This window comes from Phoca vitulina, unplaced genomic scaffold, assembly GCF_004348235.1.
Source record: "Phoca vitulina isolate PV1807 unplaced genomic scaffold, GSC_HSeal_1.0 scaffold25, whole genome shotgun sequence".
NCBI classification, from domain to species: domain Eukaryota; kingdom Metazoa; phylum Chordata; class Mammalia; order Carnivora; family Phocidae; genus Phoca; species Phoca vitulina.
The window spans coordinates 46150266-46175962 of NW_022589728.1; the positions used below are offsets into that span (position 1 = coordinate 46150266).

The following is a 25697-nucleotide window of genomic DNA, read 5'->3' on the forward strand; positions in this document are numbered from 1 at the left end:
TACTATACCCCTCCCCTTGCAAAAACATCCTACTACTGCCTAAAATATAAATATAAAACTTTATGGCACTAGAAGTTATGGCTGGAGGCACTGCTTTATAAACATTACAGGGTTTTAATAGATTCTATACTTCAGAAAGATCATTCTCAGAATTTTCATCAGTAAATTTTATATTCACTAGAATATATTTCATATTTATTACATAATTAGTTACACAATCCAGTGAGAAAAGAACATTAGGCACTTTAATTACATTACATAGATTCCTCTGTCCCTCTCCCTTATTGCAGTCTTAATTCCATATATAATTACATTTATTATCATGATAAACTGAAACTAAATAAGGAAAAATCTAGTGAAAAAAATATCCATGGTTTTAAAGCTAAGAGACTTATCTGATTTTGAGTGCAGGGCCCCATTGCTTTCCAAAATAAAAATATTCAAAATAGCATGTGATTATTGAATTGAATTTCACATTCTAAAGATAAAATACAATTACATCAGTGGAGAAACAGAGAACGGGGCAGCCTGTTACTTTGAGTCCATCCCTACTGGTAGGCTCAGAATGACGTAAGGAAAGAAATTAGTATTTCATCACCTCCTTGCTTGGTGCTGTGGATGGATCAGTGAAGTCCAGATTTCTTTTTCAATGATTCCATTTCTTAGAGCCAAATTATCCGCAGGTGATGAGTCATGTCTTCAGAACTTGACCCCAAGTACATTTATAGTGTTTTAGGCTGAGCCTTTCATTCATGTAGTATTAGAACATATAGAAGACTTCATCAAGCCAGGTAAACATCTATTAGAGTGAAAAAAAAAAAAAGAACTTCATACTAATTGATTTGGATTTGCCACTTCTCATTTATGAGTCATTAAAAGCAAACTGTATAACTTTGGTTCATATTTCTTTTTAATCTTAAGATTCACAGAGTTCTGAAGTACCCTTAGTGAATACGGTCCATCTTAATGTCAAGAGAAAATGGGAAGGGGTCACATTTCTTCCACTGCTGGTGAGCAGCCCACTTTCAATCCCCAAGCTCTTTCACTGTTGAGACAGCCCTAGAGGACATTTAAAAACGTGAGTTTCTCATCAAAGGTCTTCTTCCTTTATGATCCCAAAAACACATTCAACTTTGGCCATCTCAATCTTGCTTTTTCTTGGTAGAAAACGAAAAGAGTCTTTCTGTTGTGAAATAAACAGAGAGGTCAGAAATGTATGTGAGAGGAAATAATTTCCATAACAACAATAATAATTACAAAGTCGGGAATGTTAAAATAATATTAAAAAGGCAACAGAAAGGTTACATTTATTTAAAAGATGGTTATTTCAAGTGTTTTTTTTCCCCATAGAAGCTTTATTTTGGGGTAGGTGTCTGTGTTAGGGCTGAGAGCGCCTCCTGCTGGTATGCCGAGGTAGACCTGTTCAGAGGGCCTTTCCAGGCACTGGAATGTCCCCAGGTGACATTTGGATGCTGCCTCTCATCCTTTTCCCCATCTCTTAAAGCTATGCAAATTTCCATTTTTAACTCTACCCCAAATCTTTAGTGCACACCCAACACAAATACAAATTTTTAACAAGTTTTGTATTTTAAAACATTTTAAGAGGTTATGGTTGCTCAGTAAGTGAATACCTGGCCTTCAGTATTTATGAAATCTCAAAGACAAGGCCATGCCTTTGTCCCTGGTGAAATAAATGTGCCTCAATGGGCAGATAAGCTAAAAAAATTTTTTTCTATGAGGGATTTGTCTTGATAGAGAGGCCCCATGGCAAAGTGGTTAAAGGAACAAACAAACTTTATTGGTTAAACAACAGATAAAGACTGCTTCAGTTCCAATAGGGGCTCTGTCATTTACTTGCTGTGTGGCCTTGAGCAAGTTACTTAACCTTTCTGTGTTTTCAGTTCCTCTGGCTATAAACCAAGGATAATAATAATAGCTAGGTTGTTATGGGGATTAAATGAGTTATATGTGGAATGCAATTATAACAGTGCTTGGCTCAAGATAAGCTCTATATAAAGGTTTGCTAAATAAGTTGGAATTCAATATACTTGGACAACTTCTGACATGCTGGCCCTGCTTAGAGCGTGAGGGAGTTGGCCTATTTTAGCATTGCTGCTCATCTGGGAGGCCATCTGAATTAGTTTCAGTGTTGATCATAGTTGTGCTCTGTGTTATCTATTGTTCCAGAACAGTGGCTCTCAAAATTGGACATGCATCAGACTCATCTGGAGGACTTGCTAAACACAGATTACTAGCCCCCATCCCTCAGGTTTCTGATGAAGTAGGTCTGGGGCCTGAGAACGTAAATTTCTAATAAGTTCCCAAGGTATGCTGATGGCGTTGCTCTAGGGATGACACTTTGAGAACCACTGTTCTAGGATAATAGTTCCAATCCTGGCTGTACATTAGGCCACCTGAGGAGCTTTTAAAAATTCTGTTGCCAGGCCCCTAGACCAATTAAGTCAGAGTCTTTGAGGGTGGGGCCCAGCCATGATTTGTTTTTAGAGCTCCTCAGGTGATTCCAACATGCAGCCAAGGTTGAGAACCTCTGTGCTAATCACTATGCTGCTGATGAATTTGAGTGATGGAGTGATTGCTACCTACACTTTACAGGTAAAGAAATTGAAGCTTGGTGCAGTGTTCCCCATTGGGGTGCTTGCTATAAATGCTGATTTGCTAAATCAATCTTTTGGAGTGGGGCCCAGGAATTTACATTTTAATAAGCACCTCAAGAGTCCCTTAAACATTTAGTTTTTTGATCTGCCTGAGGACACATCACCAGTCTGTGGTGGAGTTCTTATCTCCTGTCTCTGATCTAAGCAGCCAGAAATGCTGGTATTATGAAAGAGAGTAAGCTTTGCATTTAGTCTGTTTTTAAATTTTTTTTTACTGAGCTTAGTCACTCAAGAGAGGCCCTTATATTTTCATAAGTACTGTCCTTATATACTTTGTACCTTTATATACACAGCAGACTGTGTAACAGGAGTGGACTGATAATAAATTCCATTCAAATGCTACTTGGAGGTCATCTTTATTTCACTTACATACACTAGGATTTGAACATAGAAAGGAAGAGTTAGTTAAGGGCACGGCTCTGGAGTCAGACTGTCTGCTTCTTCCCCCATTGATTACTGTGCAACCTGGGCAAGTCACCTAACCTCTCTGCGCCTGTTTCCTCCCGTGATTTATAGGACTTTGGTGGGAATGATGTGGTAATCCACATAAAAGTGCTTACAACAGTGCCTAGCAATAAGTGCCTACTAATGCTTTCTAGAATGATATTTACTGTTATTGTTATCTGCCCAACAAACCTAAATGCTCCAAACAGTATTTAATAAACTTAAAGGTTTTCTACGGAGTACACTGCAGAGAATTAATGAAACGAAAATGTAAACCAGAAAGAGGATTAAAAAAAAAAAAATGCATGGAGTGTAGAAGAAAATCACTAAAGAATTTTATGTTCTTCTTAGAAATTTTCTATGTAAAAATTCAGGAGAGCATGTCTCCTGGCCCTATTGGGTATTACAGTAAAAATACTATACTTCTGTGATGGTCCTCCAATTGGCCCAATCCTACATGGAGGAGCTTCTGAGTACGAAAATTCTGGCTTATTCTTAAAAGTAGAATGACTTTGGTTACTTAAAGGGGGAAAAGGACAGATTTATCAAAATTATAATGTATCAATTACATAATTTTACTCACAGACCTGGCTTTGTTGAATGTGGTATTTTTTACTTTTGCCTTGTTCTGGAACTTCAATCTGCTAAATAGATTAGTAAAATGTCAGCACAGCCTGGGGAAGCAAGCACACAAATAATCTATTTAACTAGCACATTTCCCCTTCCACAATAATCCTCTTAATGGTCTCAAAGGCTGCCAGTCAGCGGGCACACCTGCCTCCCATCCGCACCTTCCCCCCCTTCATTTGCAAATGTAGGAACGTTGCAGAAATCGAGCCCCTAAAAGTGAAGTGAAGCTTCATGTTTAACACTGGTGGTTGCCTATAGATTTTGTGATTTAACAGAGCTTCTAGAAGGACTTCACACGAAATGAACTCCTAAATCCTGAAATAATCCACAGAGCCCCAATGCATACGCTGAATCAAAGCCAAATGCGGCTTGGATTAATCAAAAGGCACCATGAATCAAGTGAAGATCAAGCAGAAGTTCAAGACACTTGAATATACCTCACGTACATAAGGTAAGCTTAATAGAACAGTCAGGCTCCCGGCAGAAAACAGATGACACACTGCTGAGGAGCGTTTTAAAAAAGGAGCTATTTAATGGAGGTGCGGCCAGGATTAAAGTGAGTCAGTGAAGGGATGCTGGAGCCCCCAGGGGCTAGCCGTGAGGGGCTCCCGGGCCTGAAGGCGCACGGGTAGCAGCTGCTACTGGAACGAGAGGAGCGAGAGCGGTGGGGAGGAGAGGCCACCTCCAGGAGCTCGGCCCTCCGCAGAAGGCTGTGCCAGCAGGAACAGAACCGGAGAAATAAATCGCGCCATCTCACTTTTCTTCCACGCTCCATCCGTTCTCGCTGGGTTTTCCCATGGGTGACCCCAGTGGGAGGCCCGAGAGCAAGATGGCAGCACACGGAGAGTCTCCGGCGCGCAGAGCGGGGGTGGGGGAGAGCGGACAGGGAACCGGGAAAGGCTAGCAGTTGTCTGGCACAGCCAAGAAACGTGACCTAGGCAGGGCTCGGGAGAACAGCTCTTAGACTCTTCTTCGAGGAAAAGAACACTCTTCTTAAGCAACTAGTGTTATGTGCGGGTCTCAACGTATCACTCTATTGCCTTTCTCCTCCAACAAATAAACTCCTTGACTCTGGATCCTCGAGTTTCCAACGACTGCATGGTAAATAGAGGCATTTGTAAATGCAAGAATGAGGTGTGGATGAATTAAATTGTTTATTACTGCGTATTTTTCATGAGAATATAAGGAGGAACGTTTCAAAATAAGTGGGATAAATAACATGACACCGCAAAAGAGCCTTGTCTTTTAACTATAGTTAATATTGTAATAAAATAGATTGCTTGGAAGGATGCAAAGGACTTCCTTTAGGTTGGTATTAATAGAAATGTTCATATATTTGAAGCCTAGCTTAATAATTAAAAAAAAATCAGTTATTAGGGATGCTTGGGTAGCTCAGTCTGTTAAGCATCTGACTCTTGGTTTCGGCTCAGGTCATGATCTCAGGGTCCTGAGATGGGGCCCCACATCAGCTCCATGTTTAGTGCAGAGGCTGCTTGAGATTCTCTCCCTTTCCCTCTCCCTTCCCCTCTGCCCCATTCCCCACTCACACGCTCTCTCTCTCAAATAAATAAATAAATAAAATCTTTTAAAAAAAATCAGTTATTAAGTCTTGGTAAATGAGAAATTAATGCTCTGTTGTCTTACGTGTTTTGCTATAGTATTATTGTTATTGCTTACAATATTACATTAGAGCTTGTAAGTAGCCTTGTGCAATGAAATACAGAAGTTGGCGAAAATAGCTCAGAATCTCTCTCTCCTATTCTCCTTCATCTTCCTCCCCTCCCTATGTTGAAATAAATAAAACAGAACCTACTATGAATGTTAAGCAATTTCCGATATCTGTTTCCTTGACTTACTCGAATAAGGGCTTTAAATATTTTATATACCAGGGGGAATAAAGTTGTGGGGGGGGGGGGAGAAGAGAGCAAATCCTTTTTTCATAATGCAGTATTCCTATACACTCTTCTTCATCAACAGGTAGTTTCTTTTAATAGTCTACTTATGCTCACATGGTAATTTCCCCCTGGCTCTCTAAAATTCTGTCCACCTGCTATGCTCAGACCAGTCTCAAGTGGGCTGGAATATATCTGTACTTTTTTTGTTTTCTAGACAGCGCCAACTATTCGAAGGCTGACATTCCTGGGACATCAGATAATATTGCCCTTGCTGTTTCCCCTCCTCACATGTGACAGAAACACACTTCAAAGCATGATCTCTGAGCCCAGTGGCCTTTTACATTGTCTGATCTTGCACAGAATGAAAGAGGAGTGGAGAGGAAAATACATATGGTGATGGTAGTTGGCATTGGGGGTGAGAGGTATGAGGCAAGCCAGAATCAGAAAGCCATTTGGTTCTTTGCTATTTTCCAGAAAACCATTTTAGAGATTCAGAACCACTTTTTAGTAAACTTAAGGAAAAAAATAAACTAATAAAACAAACTAGGTACGGATTGTTAAAAATATAAACTGTTTTTCAATTCAGAAAATTAGTCACCATCTTATTCCTGATACCTCTCATGTATTCAGATTATGGTTCAATATACAAGATAATAATAATGATACACTTTCAGAAACTCATTAAGAACACATCTATTGCATAAAATATATCTGCTTTCTTTTCTTGATGTCTTTTAGATTTCTTTCAATAGCAGAGATTGCTGGTAGCCTACTCTATTATCCATCTGCCCTTCTTTCTTAGTAATACCACCCAAATTTATTTGGAGAGACAACATACCCTGTAAAAAGACTGCATTTGCCAGACTCCCTTGCAGGTAGGTGAAGGCCTGTAGTGTGACTAACTCTTGGCCAATGAGCCATAAGCTGAAATTCTGTGGGACTTCAGAGACCCTTCCTTAAAGAAAAGAGATGAGCCATTCACACTTCCATTCATACTTGCTGCCTAGAATGTGGATGTAATGACTAGAGCTCCAGCAGCCATCTTCAACACGAGTGCAAAGCCACACACTAAAGATGGCAGAGCAAAAAGGTCTCTGGTGACATCATGGGGCCACTATCCCAGCCCTAGACTGCCTACCTTTGGGTTTCTTTTAGATGAGAAAGACACAAACTTTTATTTTACCTAGGACACTTCTTCTGTTTTGTTTTGTTCTTCATTACATATAGCCAAACCTACTACTAACAAATACACTTCATTTTCACATAATTCTTAAAGTTTTGTTTAGTTAAAAGGAGCAAATAATAACAAAATTTATTTATTAAAGGTTTTTGCATAGGAGCATAGCTCTAAAAAGAATGTTACAATTTTTTTCTGCTTCTGGTTTGCAATTTATACTGCCTTTAAGAATATAACATTCTGGGGTCCCTGGGTGGCTCAGTGGTTAAGTGTCTGCCTTTGGCTCAGGTCATGATCCTAGGGACCTGGGATGGAGCCCTGTGTCCGGCTCCCGACTCAGTGGAGAGTCTGCTTCTCCCTTTCTCTCTCCCTCTCCCCCTCCCCCTGCCCATGCTCTCTTTTTCTCTCTCTAATAAATAAATCTTAAAAAAAAAAAAAAGAATGTAACATGATTTTGTTGTGTGTTTACATTTTTTTAGTGCATTTGACTTCAAATTTTAATGATCTCTTCAGAAATGGTTCAAGTCTCACCTTTGAAAGCATTGCCTGTAGCTAAGTTAATTAGCTGTAATTAAAGTTAGCACTAAATTTCTTCTTTCAAAGCCTTTCTTCTTACTAGGATAAAATAATACTATTTAATCTGCTTCTAGGGACTATCTGCTTTTTTATGGGGTTCATTTGGTTACAGTTTCCTTAATTTTTCTCCCCCTCTCCAGATTCTTCATGATTATCAAAATCTTGGAATCTAGTCTGCCTTGCAAAATAGAGACCTCTGGATCCTAGTCCATACAAGCCTTTTATAAATGATACGTGTCAGTTCAGACTTCATGTGTTTACCTAGAAAATGAGTGAATGTCACAGTCATACATTTATATGGCTACTTTAAGTTCCATAGAATGACTTGTTCTGGTCAACTGTGCTTTGTGAGGAAGCCCAGAACTCAGTATACATTCAAAGAGCTGATCTGCTTGCTCTTTTCACTTTCTAGGGTCTCATTCTACCCAGGGGTTTGTAGATGAAATTTCAGGTTGAAATGTGAACTATCCCTACAACATCCCCTTGAAAACCCAGTTTTCTTTTTTAAAAAAAATTTTTAAATGTTTTATTATTTACTTTAGAGAGAGAGAGAGCAAGAGTGAGCGAGGGGAGGGTCAGAGGGAGAGAATCTCAAGCAGATGCAGCCCCTCCCACTGCTGAGTGCAGAGCCTGATGCAACACGGGGCTCGATCCTAGGACCCCAAGATCATGACCTGAGCTGAAATCAAGAGTTAGACACTTAACCGACTGAGCCACCCAGGTGCCCCAAAAAAAACCAATTTTCCAGAGGAAGGGTCTTAACTTTGCTTTCCAAGAACCAAAATAAGAAAGTAAAAAAAGGACCTTGTGGAAATAAAACTTGTTGAGTATTTGGATTAAGCAATGCAATATTGACTACTATGCTGATTTCACTATCAGTCACGGGAAAGGATAGGTTTCAATTTGTGTGCAAATCTAAAGAATGTAGTTAGTGTGGTTGTTGTTTTTTTAAACTTTAAATAGGTCACCACCTTCTATTATTTAGCATACTCTTTAGCTATTCATTGTACAAGTATTTCCTACATCAAGTAGCTTACATTTGATTCAGCCACATTTGAGAGTACTTCTCCCTTTTAATGGGGCTACTTCAGTTAACTACTTTTTCTTCTTCTTTTTATATATATATAATAATTGGAGCCTAAGGGGGTCCATCCTGCATGAGAGGTTGGATTTTATGACTCTTTAAAAACAAGCATCCATGATTCTTTCATTGCTTTGATTTGCTACTCTATAGTACATTTTGAATTGTTTGAATACCAAGGGGCAGTAAATTTTATTTTCCCTAGGAAAATATTTTCAGTTCTAGAAGAAAGAGAAATAAGGATAAAATGCAACCATTTTCTCAGAAAAAAAGCTGTAAAGTCTAGTAAAGAGCAATGTTCAATGAAAGATATCACCCATCCTCTTATAAAGGACTCAATTTAAATGAAAACATTAGGGAACATTTCCAAATGTTTTCTTTTGCATTTTTAAAGATCAGTATAACATTCTGCAAAAAAAAAAAAATGTTTATACATATCAACTAGGCATTAGTATTTGTAATCATCTTTAAAACTCTAATTGTACTGTCTTATTTGGGATATGCTTGTATTATGATGGTGACAAGGCAAGTCAAAAAGTTTAAAATCTCAGTGTCTCTTTTTACAGCCTGCCGCCAACCCTTTCAATGAGTTACTAGGCCTTTATTGAAGAGACACAGACTAGAAAAGCAAAGTTTAATTTTACACTGAGAAAAATTTATAGCCTTGAGAGCTTCTTTTGCTCTATGGCTTCTTTTGACTGCTAATGGCATTTTAATTTGGCACAGTCGAAGCTTCAAGAAACTTTGAGTTCTTTCTAGAGACAAAACTGTAGAGTTTATTTAAGTTCATTGCTGCTGTGTTAAAGACCTCTCAGGATCCTGACTTTATGATGTAGTTTTTATGGAAAATCTGGAATCTTCCATCTGGGGGAAAGCAGAGATACAAGGATACAGAGCAATGTAAGGACACTTCTCTTGGAAAAATGGCTTGAATTCTAAAGACAGCTCATTAGAGAAGGCAGAGGAGCTCATTTCTGGGAGGTTAGTTCTTCACCAGAGGATCAGAATTCACCCCTGTAGGTTAATGTTGGCTGATGGTGGGAACTTAAAGTGAAAAAGATACACAGATAAGAGCACTTACCATTTCTGGATTCTCTGCAGCTAGCTTTAGCATCTTTTCTGAGATCATCTTTTTCAAGCAGCTACTCAGCAAAAAGGCCTGAAGAATCCAGAAATAAAGTCTCTCAACTGAAGAGATCTTGTCTTTCTTCCCTCCTCACACCACAAAGCAGATTTTGAACTCTGCTCTCCAATAGCACGCTTTGAAGAATTTCGATTTCATCTTTAATTTCCATAAATTTGCATAATATGCAATTAGCAAGTAGCCATACATTTTCTTAATTACATGGATGTACTTAGGGTAAATTTTTAAAAAGACAGAGAATCATTACATTTACTAATCATTTTCCCTCTTAAAACTTCCCCTCCTATTTTTTCCTATTACTTTGTAAGCAGCTCATGTTTTACAAGCAACAAATAATAAAAAGTGCTTATTATTGTAATCAAATCAACTGACGATGGTTGATCTTACATTTAATTGTATACATAATTATTGACAGACCTGTTACTAGGCATAAACCTGTCTGTTTGAAAGGGTATATTAACACCTTATGGCTTTTACTGAACCCCAAAAAATTGTTTTTCAGCACTTTCTTATTTTTCTGGCATCTTTAATCACTCACTTTTAAGACTGATGGTTGCTCCCATGATCACCTGTGGCTTTTTGTTGGCTCATCGTTGGTGCCAAGACCCACATTAGACATCTTGCTACACAAAAGCTGGGGTTTCCTTTTTCCAGGATCTTCACTCCACGTGCCCATTTAAGTTTCCCTGCGATTTCCCCACTTGCTCCTTTCCTACTAATCCTCTTTCTCCTTTGTCCTGCTCGCAATGCTTGGCTTGCACTTTTCTCTTTTGGCCCTACTAAAGTTTGAGACAACTGAAGCTCAAAGCTTGAGGTTATAGGCTCTTAGTATAAATTTATGCTCAAGGATGGTCACTGCACTGAAGGGAGGGGAGTGATGGAGAGTAGGAGAAAGGAAAGAGAGAGAAAACCCAGGTTGGGATCGTGGCCAAAGCAGAGACTCTTGGAGGATAGGACATAGAAAGTAGAATTAGAGGGAGAATGGCTACATATGGGTAGCATCTCAGAGTCTTGCAGGACTGTAGAGATTGACTGTAATTTATTTCATTTAAGGGGAGAGAAAGGAGGTAGAAGAGAAGAAAGGCACTGCTACCAATAGGGAAAAGAGTAGAAGACGTGGGATTTACATACAAAAACAAATTCTGATTTCCTGGTTTAGCTAAAAACTAACTCTTTTATCTGTGCATATATATAACCTACACAAAACTAGGATATGAAATAGTTAAACAACATAACCTGAGTTGATAGAGCTTGGAAGGGTGTTTAATAATGCCCCATAAGATGTGGACCGATTCCATATTCCATACGATGTGCACAAATATGTAGGTTAAGACTTGGCTATAAACCAGGTAAGGCTTATTCAATATAAAGGCAGTGAGCTATTGTTTAAAGGGTCTAGAAAATATTGGGGTCCAAGGCCTCATTTGTATTTGCAAGGCACACAAGCCACATTTCTTCCTTTTGCAGGAGTAGCTCTTGGGTACGTATCAATAAACCCACACTCCAAAGGAAATAAGAGCTTACTAGGAATCCTTTAAAAGAATGTTTATTGCACTCTCAATAGCGGCTTAAACTCATTTGGTACAGACTAGATTAAAAGACCATAATAAAATTTAACTACTGCATTTAGCATTCTGGGCAAGGGTAGGTGGATTCACTGCCAAGATCTATCTGCATCTCTCCAAGTGACTGCAAACCATCCTACCATTTCCCTAAGGATGTTTCATATTCAAGGTGAACCTGATGGCCCATTTCTTTACCCTAGAATTTGGTTTAGCTCTTCATGTTTTTCAGAGGACCTTGGTATCTATTATCTTGTGATCACAACTATACTAAAAGTAGAGTGTCTCAGGGAGCTTTGGTTACCTGAAACCACAGTGCTCCATGGAACTTAGTGTGATCGCCAGCGACTTAAGTTGAATGAAATGCTGACACAAAGATTACTTTGATATTTTGGTTTCGTTTTAGAACATTTGTAGTTTTGATTCTAATTTGAAATAGCTTAAGTTATTTCATAGAATTTTTCAGCTGAATTTGGTGTTTAGAAAATTAAGTCTTTTTTAAAAAAAATTTTATTCCAACTTTAATTACAAAGCCATGGAAGACCTGGATAGTTTGTTGTCCAACAGTCTCTTCTCTCCTAATAGAACCTTGATTTCGTCTGATGACAAAGTGCCCAGCTCATGCTTACTCTAAGCTGATCATGAATTTTGTTCTTTTTTGCTAAATACTTGATTCTCAGATTCCCTTGCACCTAGGAGTGGTCACGAGACTCAGTTCTGGTCAATGAGACATAATGGAAAGTCTACTGGGGCTTCTGAGGCAAAGCTTTTGCCTTCCAGATAAAAGGGATGTCAATCATCTACCTCTAGTATTCTTGTTAAGTGAGATAAAAATCTGTATTGTCTAAGTCAGAGGTCAATAAATCTAGCCCCTCACTTGTTTTTATAAATTTTTATTGGCAAACAACTATATCCATTTGTTCACATATTGTCTGTGGCTACTTTTGTACTACAACAGAGTTGGGTAGTTGTAACAGAGACCAGATGGACCCCCAAACTAAAATATTTACCATCTGGCCCTTTGAGAGAAAGTTCACCAATGCTTTGTCTAAGCCACTATTAGTTGAGTCTTCTGTTATTTAGTAACTAAATTCATTTGTAATGGACATGAAGCCCGTGGTGACCAGTAAAATAAAACAAAACAAAAAATAAACCCAAAAAAACAGTATTATAGGCCAAAAAGGAGGGTGTATAGCATATTCTAGTACTCTGCTCTGGTTGGGTTAGGGTAATGTGCTTTGTTCACCCCAGCAAGCAGGAGAGCATTTCAGCGCTGGTTCTCATGTGCTGTCCCAAGAACTCACCTGCTTGGTGTAAATAACAAACCACTGCCAGCCACTGTCTTCACTAAACTGAAATCTGAGCTCTAAGTTCTGGTTGAGAGTTCGCTGGGGTCCCTCCATATTCGGCAGAGTTCCCTACAGAGAAAAGATAGTATTTGATCTCCAATAGAAATTTAAGCAGCTATTAACTGCTGGGCAAAATATTAAAACAAGTGATATAGTCACTATCCCCGGGAAGCTGTCAGTCTATGAGGGGCTATGAAAGTAAGTTACCACAGTTTGGTATGATAAGTATTATAAGTATTGTAAGGGAAGCAAACCCAGGTCTATGGAAGGAGGTAGGATGGGCACCTAATCTGGACGCAATCTGTGGGGCAGAGGATCACAGACAAGGACTTTATACAGAGTAAGAGCTCCAGAGAGCTCTTTTCAGATGTTTGGCTGAATAACGATCTGTCCATGTATGGGGAGAACCCTCATACATCACTGGTGGGTACATAACATCAAGCAGACTATTTGGAAAATAGTCTAGAAGTTTCTCACAAAATGAAATATGGAATTACCATCATGGTACCAGCAATTCCACTCCTAATCATATACCCAAGAGAAATGAAAACCTATGTCCACACAAAAACTTATACACAAATGTTCATAGCAGCATAACTCATAACAACCAAAAGAGAGAAACAACCCAAATGTCCATGAATGAATGAATAAACACAATATAGTATATCCATACAACAAAATAGTATTTGATCATGAAAAAGATAAAGTGTTTATACATGCTATGGTAAGGGTGGACCTTGGAAACATTATGCCAAGTAAAGGAAGCCAGTCACAAAGATCATATATGATTCCATTAATCATGAAATGTTCAGAATGGGTGAATCTATAAAGACAAGCAGATTGGTGGCTTCTTAGGACTGGTAGGAATGGGGGGATATAGACGTGAGCTAAGGGGTACAGGACTTCTTTCTGAGGTGATGAAAGTATTCTAAAACTGATTGTGGTGATGGATGCAAAACTCTGGGAATGCATTAAACACCCCTGAATTGTACACTTTATATAAGTGAATTGTATGGTATGTGAGTTATATCTTGATAAAGCTGTTACAAAGGAAGGGAATGACTGTGTATGTAGTACTGGGGGAGGGACAGACATATGCATCATGGAACAAACTTGAGAATCCAGAAATAAATCCACACAAATATGCCCAGCTGATATCTGACAAAGGTGCAAAAGCAAGTCACTTAAAGGACAGGCTTTGCAACAAATGGTGCTGAGTCAGTGGACTTCCACAGGCAAAAAAGGGAATGTCGTTCTGAGTTTCACACCCTAGATGAAAACTAACTCAGAATGAGTCATGGACTTAAATGTATGACCTATAACTGTAAAACCTTTAGGAAAAAACTCTAAGAAAAAAATTTTCAGGAACCAGGGTTTGGCAAAGAGTTCTTAGATTCAACACTAAAAGCACAATCTATAAAATGAAAAACTGATGAATTAGAATTCATCAAAATTAAAAACTTTTGCTCTGTACAAGACCCTGTTGAGAGGATGAAAAACTAGAGAGTGAGAGAAAATATTTGCAAACCACATATCCAACAAAAGACTAGTAACTAGGATATATGAAGTACTCTCAAAACAACAGTAAAAAAAAACAAAACAAAAAAACCCAAACAATCAATTAGAAAATAGGCAAAAGATATGGAAGAAAATATTTCACCAAAGAAGATAGACAAGATGGCAAATGAGCATATGAAAAGATGGTCAGCACCATCAGCCAGGAGGGAAATGCAAATTAAAATCGCAATGAAATGCCATTCCACACTTAGGTGAATGACTAAACTGAAAAACAGTGACAACACCAAATGCTGATGAGGATGCAGAGAAACTCCATCACTCATGCATCACTGGTGGGAATGGAAATTAGCACAGCCACTCTTGAAAATCGTTTGGCAATTTCTTAAAAAACTAAGCATGCAACTTTCAAATAACCTAGCAATTGTACTCCCAAGCATTTATGCCACAGAAATGGAGATTTGTGCTCCAAAACATACATATGAATGTTTATAGGAATTTTATTCATAATAGCTAAAAACTGGAAACAACCAGGTATCTTTCATTGGGTGAGTGGTTAAATAAATCTTGTCCATTCCATATCATGGAATACTGCTCAGCAATAAAAAGAACCAAACTACTGATATATACAACAATCTGAATGAATTACTAAAGAATTATGCTGAGTAAAAAAAGCCAATCCTTAAGGCTACATATGATTCCATTTAAAGAACATTTGTAAGGTAATCAATTCCTTGTTTTTGTTTATATTTTTGCCTCCTAAATGCAGTCAATTCTTATTATTCACAGTAGTCCTGTTCTATAAAGTCACTGTAAACACTGCATTACTGAACACTGAGTCATTGCTCCAGGGGAAATGCAGGGTTAGGTTCCTGCAAACCTCTGGTCACAACATTTTCATCAACTGACCAGTACATAACCTTGTTTTAGGTTTCTAAAACCTGTTTGTGTTTTTATTTTTTTAAGTTTTATTGAGGTGTAATTGACGTAAAAAAATAACCCTGCACATATTTAATGTACACAATCTGATGAGTTTGGACATAAGCATACATTCAGGAAACCATCACCACAATCAAAGTAATGAATATATCCATCACTTCCAAAAGTTTTACGTAGCACTCCTGAAATGACACAATTATAAAAATAACAAACAGATTAGTGGTTCCTTGGGGCTAGAGAGAGGTGTGGCGAGAGAAAGTGGGTAGAGCTCTAAAAGGCCAACATGAGGGGTTCGTGGGATAATGAAAATGTTTGGACTCCTGCTTGTATCAATGCCAATATTCTGGTGTTGATGTTGTGCTATAGTTTTGCAAGATGTAACTAACAATTTGAGAAAAGTGGGTGAAGAGTACACAGGATCTCTGTACCATTTCTTACAACTGCATGCGAACCTACAGTTACATCAAAATTAAAAGTTTAAAAAGAATCAACTGTTTAAAAGCAAAAATAATTATAATGCAGCATGAGGATTATATATGTAGAAATATGGCAATAAATATCACAAAAGGGGAAATAGAAGTACAGTGTTGTTACACTTTTTGTGTAGTATAATAATTAAAAGTGGAATGTAATAAGTTCAAGAAGTCTAAAGTAACCATAAATAAATGAAAAGGTACAACTAAAAAAAAAAACAATGGTGTAAATACATGGAATCATAAAATACTTAATCAATAGAAGGCAGGAAAAGAGGGGAAAAACTGATAAACCTCAAAGAAATAGACAAATCCACAATTAGGTTTGAAGGTTTTAACATTCCTCTTCTCTCGGTAACGGATAGAACAAGTAGAAAACGTACAAGGATACAGGAGATCTGAACGCTGTCAACTGCTTGACCTAATTGATAACTTACAGAATACTTCACCCAATAGTGGCAGAATACACATTCTTTTCAAGTGTACATGGAACATTCACCAAGATAGACCAGATTTGGGGCCATAAAACAAGTTCCTGTAAGTTTAAAAGACTGAAATCATATGCTGAAAATGTCAAGATTGCTGGTTTGGCCTTTAGCAGGTGGTAGAAGTCGTATTTACCAAAATGGGGAACACAGTGGGGAGGATCTCTAGGATGGGCAGGAGAGGGCAAGGATGAGTCTGGTTTGGGAAAAGGCTGCGTTTGGGATGTCCATGAGACACCTGGTGTAGATGTCCAGAAGGCATTAGGAAATACTGGACCTTTCGACAGGGAGGTAGGCAATTGATTTCAGAGAATACGTAGAGGAAAGATGGAAATGGAACCCCAGGGCAAACGAGCACTTCAGAAGTGCTCAGAGGAAGAGGCAGCCCACAAAACAGGAGGAAGGAGAGGGAGTTCTGAGAAGCAAGTAATGGTTGACAACACCAAATGCCACAGAGAGGCTTAGTATCGTGCCAGCCAAAAATTCCCTGTGGATTCCAAGGATTTAGCAACTGGGGGTCACAGTTGTTCTAATAGTGTTTGTCCTCTCCGAGTTAACCCCAGTTTCCTGTGTAAAGGGGATAATCCCACTTAGTTCACTGAGTTATTGCAAGAATTTAATTAAATAATAGATGTGGCAGCACCCAGAACATGTGATACAAAGTAGGCACTCAATACATCTGATCATAGCATTTCCTCTGGGAGGAGATGGCAATGTAAGTATGAGGCTGGGGATCCTTAAGGAGAGCTCTACTGGTCAGCATCCAGTTTCCAAGGGTAGAAATCTTGTCAGTACTGAGTCTGTATTAAGTACTCCATAAACAGTAGCCATTGTTTCTCTATGCCGTATTACTATAACCAGCCTCCAAGCAGTAAAGAAGCCTGTTGTTGCCAAGTGGAAAGACGGCTGTCTCTACTGTTATGGATGGGCCACTTGCACCAGACAAGAGACAGGTTTTACCATTAGGTGATGCTTCATGTGGCTTAGATGCCGGTCCACTCAAGGTAGTGATGCAAATGGCAGGCCCATCTCCCTACTGCCAACTTTGTCATCCAAAGACAATAGGATTTTTAAACCACGGGTAGAGACTTTAAATCATGGGTAAGGCAAAGTGCCAAGATACTTACAAGGAAAGTGACCTGCCAGCACTTCACTCTGTTCATCTGGAAAATGATTTCCTGGGTCTGGTTGTCAGGCAGGGTTATGCAGCAGCTGATCTCATTATTGCCAACAGAGAGGACGGCCCCACAGCCTGGTTCCGGGTAGTCACAGGTACACGGATCCAGCTGCAAGTACCCATAGTGCCGGACCTCTTGGGACAGCTCCAGAAACTGCTCCGGGGTTGAAGGTAGGGCAAAAGAAGCAAGAGACTGCTTGAAAAAGGTGACAACCTTATGTCAGAAGCTACTGCCATTCTCGTGGAACACATGGAATTGAGCCACAGTGAAAGCACTTTTTTCTTCTGGATGATACACACGAAGACAATGTCCTTTGTGCTCCCTGACAATAAGGCCTGGGGAAGTTCATGGTGCATCCTGCCAAGGCTGAACCATTTCTGCCTCATTCACCATTGTGTCTCTGCTCCCATTACAGTGCTTGGTACATAGTGGGAACAAAAATATTCAGTGACTGAATGATGAATGGAGAAGAATAGAGTGAATCAAATGAATGAGTAGATAGGATTCTATCTCAGCAAATTACAACAGCAAAATAAACAAAAAGTGTACATTTAAAATGCTGTTTGGGGGCGCCCGGGTGGCTCAGTCTGTTAAACAGCCAACTCTTGGTTTCTGCTCAGGTCATGATCTCAGGGTCCTGGGATCAAGCCCCGCATCAGGTTCTGTGATTAGTGCAGAGTCCGCTTGTCCCTCTCTCTGCTCCTCCCCACTGCTTGTGCTCTCTCTTGTGTGCACTCTCTCTCTTAGAGAGAGAGAGAGAGAGAGAGAGAGAAAGAAAGAAAGAAAAAGAAAGAAAGAAAGAAAGAAAGAAAAAGAAAGAAAGAAAGAAAATATTAAATAGATAAATAGATATAAATAAGTAAATAAATAAATAAATAAATAAATGAAATGCTGAGCCTAGCTGACTCTGTCAGTAGAGAATGTGACTCTTGATCTCAGGGTTGTGAGTTCAATCCCTATATTTGATGTTGAGCCTCCTTAAAAAAAAAGGCAATTTTTAAAAAAAAAAACTAAGCTCAGGTCTATGTAGAAAGAAAGTAGTTAATTTTTACAGTCTGCATTATATGATGATGGTATGAATTGTCCGAGGAAGAGTTTTTGCAAATGGCAATAAAATGAGAAAGTGAGTCTGCTTTCTAAGTAGAGTTAGAGACAGCCCAATAGTGTCAAGGGAACACCTTTATGTAACTTTTAAGGTTTAGCTTTTCCCTCTGCTTTTCTTTTCTTTTTTTTTTCTAAGAGAGAGAGAGAGAGCCAGTGGGGAGGGGCAGAGGGAAAGGGAGAGAAAGAATCTTAAGCAGACTCCACACTCAACACAGAGCCGGACACGGGGCTCAATTGCCCAACCCTGAGATCATGACCTGAACCGGAATCAGGAGTCCGATGCTTAACTGACTGAGCCACCCAGGTGCCCCCTTTCCCTCTGCTTCTGACTTGGCTTAAGAACAGAGGACAGTTGCAGTTCACACCTGTGGTCCAGGCATCCTGTCCTGACAATATCTATCCGGGACTTTTCATTTTTGTAACAAAGCATTATTATTACCCATTGGTTTTTAATAAGCTGATATCAGTTTGGGGACCTCTCCCTGGTTCTTCCAGCTTTCACCATGGTCCTGCCTGATGCTGTGGGAGATAAGCACGAAGAAAAGGGAGTTCTCACTTGAACACATGGTTAAATCAGAGAGATCACTCAGTGACAACCTGGCACTTTCCAGATCCTTTCTTGAAGGAAGGCAAGTCCTTTCAAGGACTATACGAAGCCCTCTCTGAGAAAGTAAAATGTGCCCAGACATGAGCAGTGAGGGGCAGCTGACTGTTACTACAAGGCGGGAGAGGTATTTGAGGCTCCTGTCCCTTCCAGCCTCACATCGTTCCTTGTACCAGCTCATTTGCTGTGGTTCACGCTTTCAATTTAGGAGATGCGTTAAGCTGCCTGGCCCTCCTCTGGGTCAATGGGAAACTGCAGAAACGACAGGTCCTGAGTTACGCTATGCATGCAGGGGTCGGGGAAGGGCTGAGTAATCTTGCCACCAGCATACAGAGCAGTTTTAAGCTCTTGCTACAATAGTTTCTTATTTATTATATGCTACAAATCGTTATCTTATTGCTTGGTAACACTTTAAAAAACGTTTTGTAATCAACTCTTGGCTGCAATGCTCTCAAAGAGACGGAAAGTGTTTAAAAGTTAAGCTCCATTTCTCTAGAAAGTCAGTGATGAATTAGTAACTTGTTCAAAATGCTTGTGGGCATTTGTCAGTCAATAAGCAGGTGTAGTGATGTTACTGACCATATGCAAACTAAAAGAAATCTGCAAGGATTAGTTGGGTTGTTTTTTTTTTTAAAGAAAATAAGTTTTTTAAAGAAGCTTACACCTGAAAAAGATAGTTTAACAAGCATAACTACAAAAGGTATGTTCATATATTTTCATTTAGATTGAGGGTTGGCAAACTTTTTTTTTTTTTTTTTTTTTTAAGATTTTATTTATTTGACAGAGAGAGAGACAGCGAGAGCAGGAACACAAGCAGGGGGAGTGGGAGAGGGAGAAGCAGGCTTCCCGCTGAGCAGGGAACCTGATGTGGGGCTCCATCCCAGGACCCTGGGATCAATGGCCCGAGCCGAAGGCAGACGCTTAACAACTGAGCCACCCAGGCGCCCTGGCAAACTTTTTAGTAAACAGCCATATAGTAAATATTTTCAGTTTTCTGGGCATATTGTCTCTATTATAACTACCCACCTTAATCATCCTAGCACAAAAAGCAGCCTTAGACAGTATATAAATGAATGGCTGTGTGCCAATAAAACTTCATTTACAAAAACAGTGGTCCATGGGCTGTAGTTAGCCCATCTATGATTTAGATCAACTAATTGCTCCTTTAAATTAATTTCATCATTTTCTTTTCTTTTTTTAAAGATTTTATTTATTTATTTATTTGAGAGAGGGTATTCGAGCACGATTGGGGGAGGGGCAGAAGGAGAAGCAGGCTCCCCAATGAGCAGGGAGCCTGATGCGGTACTCGATCCCAGGACCCTGGGATCATGACCTGAGCCGAAGGCAGACACTTAACCAACTGAGCCACCCAGGCACCCCTAATTTCACTCATTTTCAACTCCAGGTTTTCTTGCACATGGACATAAAGTAAAGCAATAGTTGTTAATGTGCTGAATCTATTAGCAGAAGAACTTTATAAACACTTAAATAATGCTGGCTTTTATGCCAGTATCCTTAGATGCTTCAAGAGAGTATCAGTTAATTTGAATCATGGTTCAGTTCTTGTTTTTTTTTTTTTTTTCCCATCTAATTCATGCACTCAAAGTAAAGTTTTTTAAAGATGACTATTACAAATAGTATGGTAAAATCAGGTAAAACATTCATCATAGAAAATAAAATTTGTTTTATGTCAAAAATACAAATACAAATTTTGGTGGAGTATAGCACATGGTAAAAACAATATTCTTACTAAATTATTAAATTGAAAAGTTTAGGGAGCAGAAATGCACTTAGAATCTGTAATTGTATCCAAAGCAGCTGATGTATCTGATTATATCTAAATATCCTATCCATCAAAACAAACACTATAACTGAAATTGAACCCCAAAATTTTCGTGACAAACCTGACGCAGGATACCAAGGAAGGAAAATATTAAATCATGGCAGTAGATGCTTTTTCCTTTTCTTATCCTGCCCATCAGTGAAATTCTCAAAACATCTGAGCTTTTGAAGAATTACTTTCTATATTGATGTAGGTATGAGTCCTCTAAATTTTGTTTGCATTTTGTTTAAAATCAATGAGTGAACACTGGCAAAGTGGTGACCACTGGCAAAGTCTAAAAGATAAAGAAGACAACACTATGAAGCAGAGTCCATTTCTTCTGTTAAAATATGCCTTGTTCGTCAGGCTCGGATCACTGCTTGGGGACAGGGGGAGTGTGAGTTGGTATGATCTTCATGGAACTCTAAAAATGGACTTTTAGAAATATATTCTAAGAAATAACAGAACACGTACGCAAAGACAGAGGATGCGGCCTGCAGTATTCAGGGACCTTCAGCTAGGAACCGTTCCAGGTGTTGGGAATTTCCAGGGTATGTGTAAATTAAACACAGTCCTGGGCCTCATGGTACTCGCTGCCAAAGCGATTTATAGCAGCAAAAACAGGAAACCACCAGATTTTCAATAATAAGAAATTGGTTAGCTAAATGATAACTATAAAACAGGATACTCTGTGGTCGTTAAAAAAAAAATGCTGAGGGTCTATATTAAGTGGGCAAAGCGTTCACCACAATCTATTGTCTGTATTTTTCAGAATCTTTAAATAATATAATCAGAAAAATTAATGACAGTATTTTCATTTTTTAAAAGAACCCCATTTTTAGTGGTTGATGGGTTTATAAATTAAGAAACAGCTCAATTCTAATATGTTTCTTTAACTCCCCTCCAAGGGATTTCTCTTGGTACAGTATCTGATTTACCTTGGTTTGGTTGTGTTCTTTCTGGAGAGCCTCTAATTTCTGCCTCTGAGCCTGTGTGGGTTTGGCCCATTCTTTTTCAAAGTCCTGAATTGCCTTAAAACAACAGAAGTTGTAGGATTAGCAACCTTAGCAGAAATGAATTAATCTGGCAAAAACACACTCATGTATGAAAGGCTATAGAAACAGACCCCAGTGGACATACATAAGGATTTAGCATGTTATAAAGGTTACTTTTTAAATTAGTGGGTGTAGGAAGAGATCGTCCAATGGTTTGGGGAAAACTGGCCACACTTGGGAGAGAAAATACAGTTAGCTCTTTCCCCATGCCACCCAATCAAATAAATCCAGATAAAGGTTTAGATGTTTCAAAAAAAAAAAAAGATTCAGAAAAAAAAATCTGATCTTGAGGAAAGGAATAATATTTTTAAATATAAAGGAATATATAATTACATGAAAATATAAAACTTCTGTACATAAAAACCATCAAGAACAAAACTAAGAAGTAAATGGCAAACCAGAGAAAATGACTGCATCATATGTGGGGGAAAAGTTGGTATTATTCATGTAAAGCAATAGGAAAAATGTCAATAAGGAATGTGTATCAGCAATCAACAAAAAGGAATTCCAAATTACAAATCTATATTTAACCTCACCAGTAATCAGTAATTTTTTTTTTTTTTTTGCCTCTCAACTTGGCAAAGACTAAAATATATATAATAATCAGGGCTAGCAAGGGTTTAGGGAAACAGGAAGTTCCATACAGAACTGATGGGATTTAAACTTGCCGATTAGCCTGTGCTATTTTTATTTATCATGATTTAAAAGAAGTTTTCCATTGGTCTTCAGTTAGCCTGTTAACCCCTCAGGGGAAAACCTTGAGTCCTTCGCCTCAGTGTACCTTGTCCAAGGTCTTACACAAAGCCAACACTCAACAATTCTTTGCCAATTGTCAGGCACTTATTTACACCCTAGTCTGAATGTAAATTTACGTGTTCCATCCCTCAGTGTTATTGGTTATGCTTTATCTCCAAACAGAGAATGAAAAGCTGAATAAAGTTTTGATTTAGCCATTTAGATTGGGGGAAAAGGAGATGGGTTTAGAGAGGAGAAGAAAAATAGTATTTATTGAGAACCTGTTATAGAAAGGTTTTCTTATTGACTTTTTCCAAATTATTCTGTGGGGTAGGAACATCCCCCCATCTTACAAATGGGTAAACCTCCAGAGAGGTTATGGCTTTCGAGACAACCCGACAAGTAAGTGGCAAGAGTTGGGTTAAAATCCCGATTTGGCCACTGCACCAAGTCCTTGCCCAAGCCACTGAGTTCTGAGCATGTAGGCACCTAACCTCCCCAAGACCTTCTCATGGTCACCAACTATTCTCAAAACTGAACCTAGACACCATGCCTGAATGGAATCGACGTGGGTGTGAAGAACGGAACACCTTTTCCTTTCCTGAATTCTACTTGGTGGTCGAGTCCTATAAGGGCTGTTATCACAGGGCAGGGATCTCAAAGAGAAAAGCATGGCTAAAAAGGTGAACAGCAATCACAACAGTAAGGACTCACTGAAGATATGTCATTCAGCATTAGGGGACCTGGGACTCTCAGACACAGAGATTTAAATGCCCTACATCAGCAGGAACGGACTGCTTTTGTTTCACTACCTTTGAAAAGATTTGACCCTGATTATGGGCTCACGAGTCATCAAATACATGACATACAGGACCTCATTCTAACAATGAGAGAGTCAAGTTTAGACAAATGGCTCTGCTCAGTTCTCTGGCTCCCCAAAGACTGGCTGCTGGAGACTGATGTAGAAACTAATTTTTTAAAATCGAGTGAAATCACCTAAGCCATGGGTTTCATGAGCTTCAAACACACATATCTTGTATCCCCCGCAGAGGGTACACAGTGAGGAACATAAAGAAAGGCATCAGCCACTCAGCTTCAGCTGGTGGAGGCATGGCAGAGCAAGGCCAGGCCTGGGCGGGTAGGCCAGTCTCTGCACAAAGGGCACCGGCCCATGGAGCTCCGGGGAAGCTAACGGTCAACCCGTGCTCCCTTCCCCGAGCCACGGCCCTGACAACAGGGTTAGGCCGGCCTGGAGGAAGGGACCTCTTGTTCTAATTTGCACAAAGTTAACCAAACTGGCCAGTGGTGCTGAAATGCAGGCCCAGAACTGACCAAGCCTCAATATTTTTGAGAAAACCCAGAAATTTATAGTTTTATATACAATCTTCCATTCTGTTAATGTTACTCAAATTTTAAAAAAGAAAAAGAAAGGGAACATGTGGGAGTCCACTTGGCTCCTAGGACCTCACTTGGCACACCTGCTTTAGAATAATCAAAAGGGTGTCCCTTAATTATGATGGCATCGTTATTTATCGGAAGAACTCCGAAGAACTTTCTGCATTACTTACTTAAAAGGATGATTGCTTCTCATACCTTCACACACCCTAAGCTCCCAGGACAGTCTCTGCCCTGGGCCATTCAGAGTCTAGTTAGGCAAATAGGTATATGAGCAGTATTTACAAGGCTGGGTGAGAAGCACCATAATGGAGGGTATAAACAAAATACCACAGGAGCAGAGAGGGAGGGAGGCATTTTCTTTCGAGGGGAGCTGAGAAGAGTTCACCAAAAGAGACCACAATGGTGGTCATGACTCCCTGGGGCCGACTTCTTGGTACCTCTGCATGGACTCAGTGAACAATGAGAATACTGATGATAATGGCACAGATGATTATAACGTCAACTACAATCTTTTGCAGATTTTGCCAGGCAAAGAGCTACAGTTTGAATACCAGTCTATTCGGGCGGAGGGAGAACGTAGAAACTGTTCGTTCAATCTCATTGCTTAACAGGGGGACGTTGTAGTGCCGGGTTCAGGAGGATGAAGTGGCGGGCCCCAGATCACATGGAGAGACAGCCTGCCGCAGAGCAAGGGACAGAACGCATCTTTGAAACTGAATTCAGTGCATTTTCTGTGAAGCCATTTTTTTCCCCAGCTATAAGCAGAGGAAATACGGTCCATTTCTCTCTGGTTTACAACTCCTTGATGAAGACAGATAAAATTCCTATGATGATGCTGGCAGGTCCTACTTCTCACCACAACGTATCCTGGAAACCAGGCCAGAAAGACTCTGTTTCCCACCAGAACAATAGAATTGGGTGATGCATTCTCCCCAAGGACGTGGTATCAAATAGACCAGACACAACTAATAACGTGCTGTAACAGCAGGGGTACAACAGCAATGAGCCTCAGTAAACATTTAAAATGGCAAGTTATGTTCCAACTCACGCAACGTGGGTTTAATTAAAATATGATAAGAAATGAACTCAAAACTATATTCTAGCCATTAAACTACAACAGTGAACATTAAACATGTAATAAGTGATATTTTGATTTGCCTCCTCAGAATTTAGAAGAGCTTTGTGAGGATGATTTATTAAATTGCCTTGGTCTCTTAAAAAGTCACAGAAGAGAGGTATCTGGGTGGCTCAGTTGGTTAAGTCTGACTCTTGGTTTCAGCTCGGGTCATGATCCCAGGGTCCTGGGATCGAGCCCCGCATTGGGCTCCCTGCTCAGTGGAGAGTCTGCTTCTTCCTCTCTTCCCTGCTCACTATCTCTGTCTCTCTCTCCCAAATAAATAAATAAAATCTGAAAAAAAAAAAAAAGTCATATAAGAAGGAGTGGGTATTAGGGCTGTGACCCCTTATAGACATTCTGGCCGCTGGGCTCCCTGTGTCTGCTCAGTCCTACCCCCAGGTGCTGCATCCAGCGTTGGAAAAGCCAAGGTCCCTGCATGGGGCTGGTGGTCTAGTGGGGAAAATACAGATGTCAATGATGCTCTACTTTGTCAAATTGAAGATACTGTGGATTCTGGTACCATGATTTTGTGAGACACTAAGTAAAAACACTGCCGGTTAAATGGCGGCACAGTGCCCTGTGACTTTGGTGCATGGTGCGTGAACACGCCATGCCCACCTTCCCCAGCTGGTAATTACTTTTAGTTCTTCTGACGCATTTGGTGAGTTCTCCTGCCTTCGGCTGCCCTGCTTGGCCTGTGCCAGGCAGTCCTTTTGCATACAGCTTTAGTAAAACACCG

The 25697-nt window shown here is 39.5% G+C and overlaps 1 protein-coding gene across 1 annotated transcript in view; it reads right to left on the reverse strand.

Annotated features, from left to right (window-relative positions):
• Window positions 1–789: 789 nt before the first annotated feature.
• SNX31 (sorting nexin 31) overlaps window positions 790–25697 on the reverse strand; it is a 56242-nt gene continuing 31334 nt past the window's right edge. The window contains exons 9-15 of the mRNA XM_032421901.1: window positions 21592–21684; window positions 17073–17276; window positions 12489–12602; window positions 9560–9637; window positions 3707–3763; window positions 2235–2237; window positions 790–1183 (exon numbers count right to left, since the gene is read on the reverse strand). Of these exons, the coding sequence (XP_032277792.1) occupies window positions 1091–1183; window positions 2235–2237; window positions 3707–3763; window positions 9560–9637; window positions 12489–12602; window positions 17073–17276; window positions 21592–21684 (642 nt within the window). The 3' untranslated portion in view covers window positions 790–1090. The remainder of the gene's footprint in view (window positions 1184–2234; window positions 2238–3706; window positions 3764–9559; window positions 9638–12488; window positions 12603–17072; window positions 17277–21591; window positions 21685–25697) is intronic.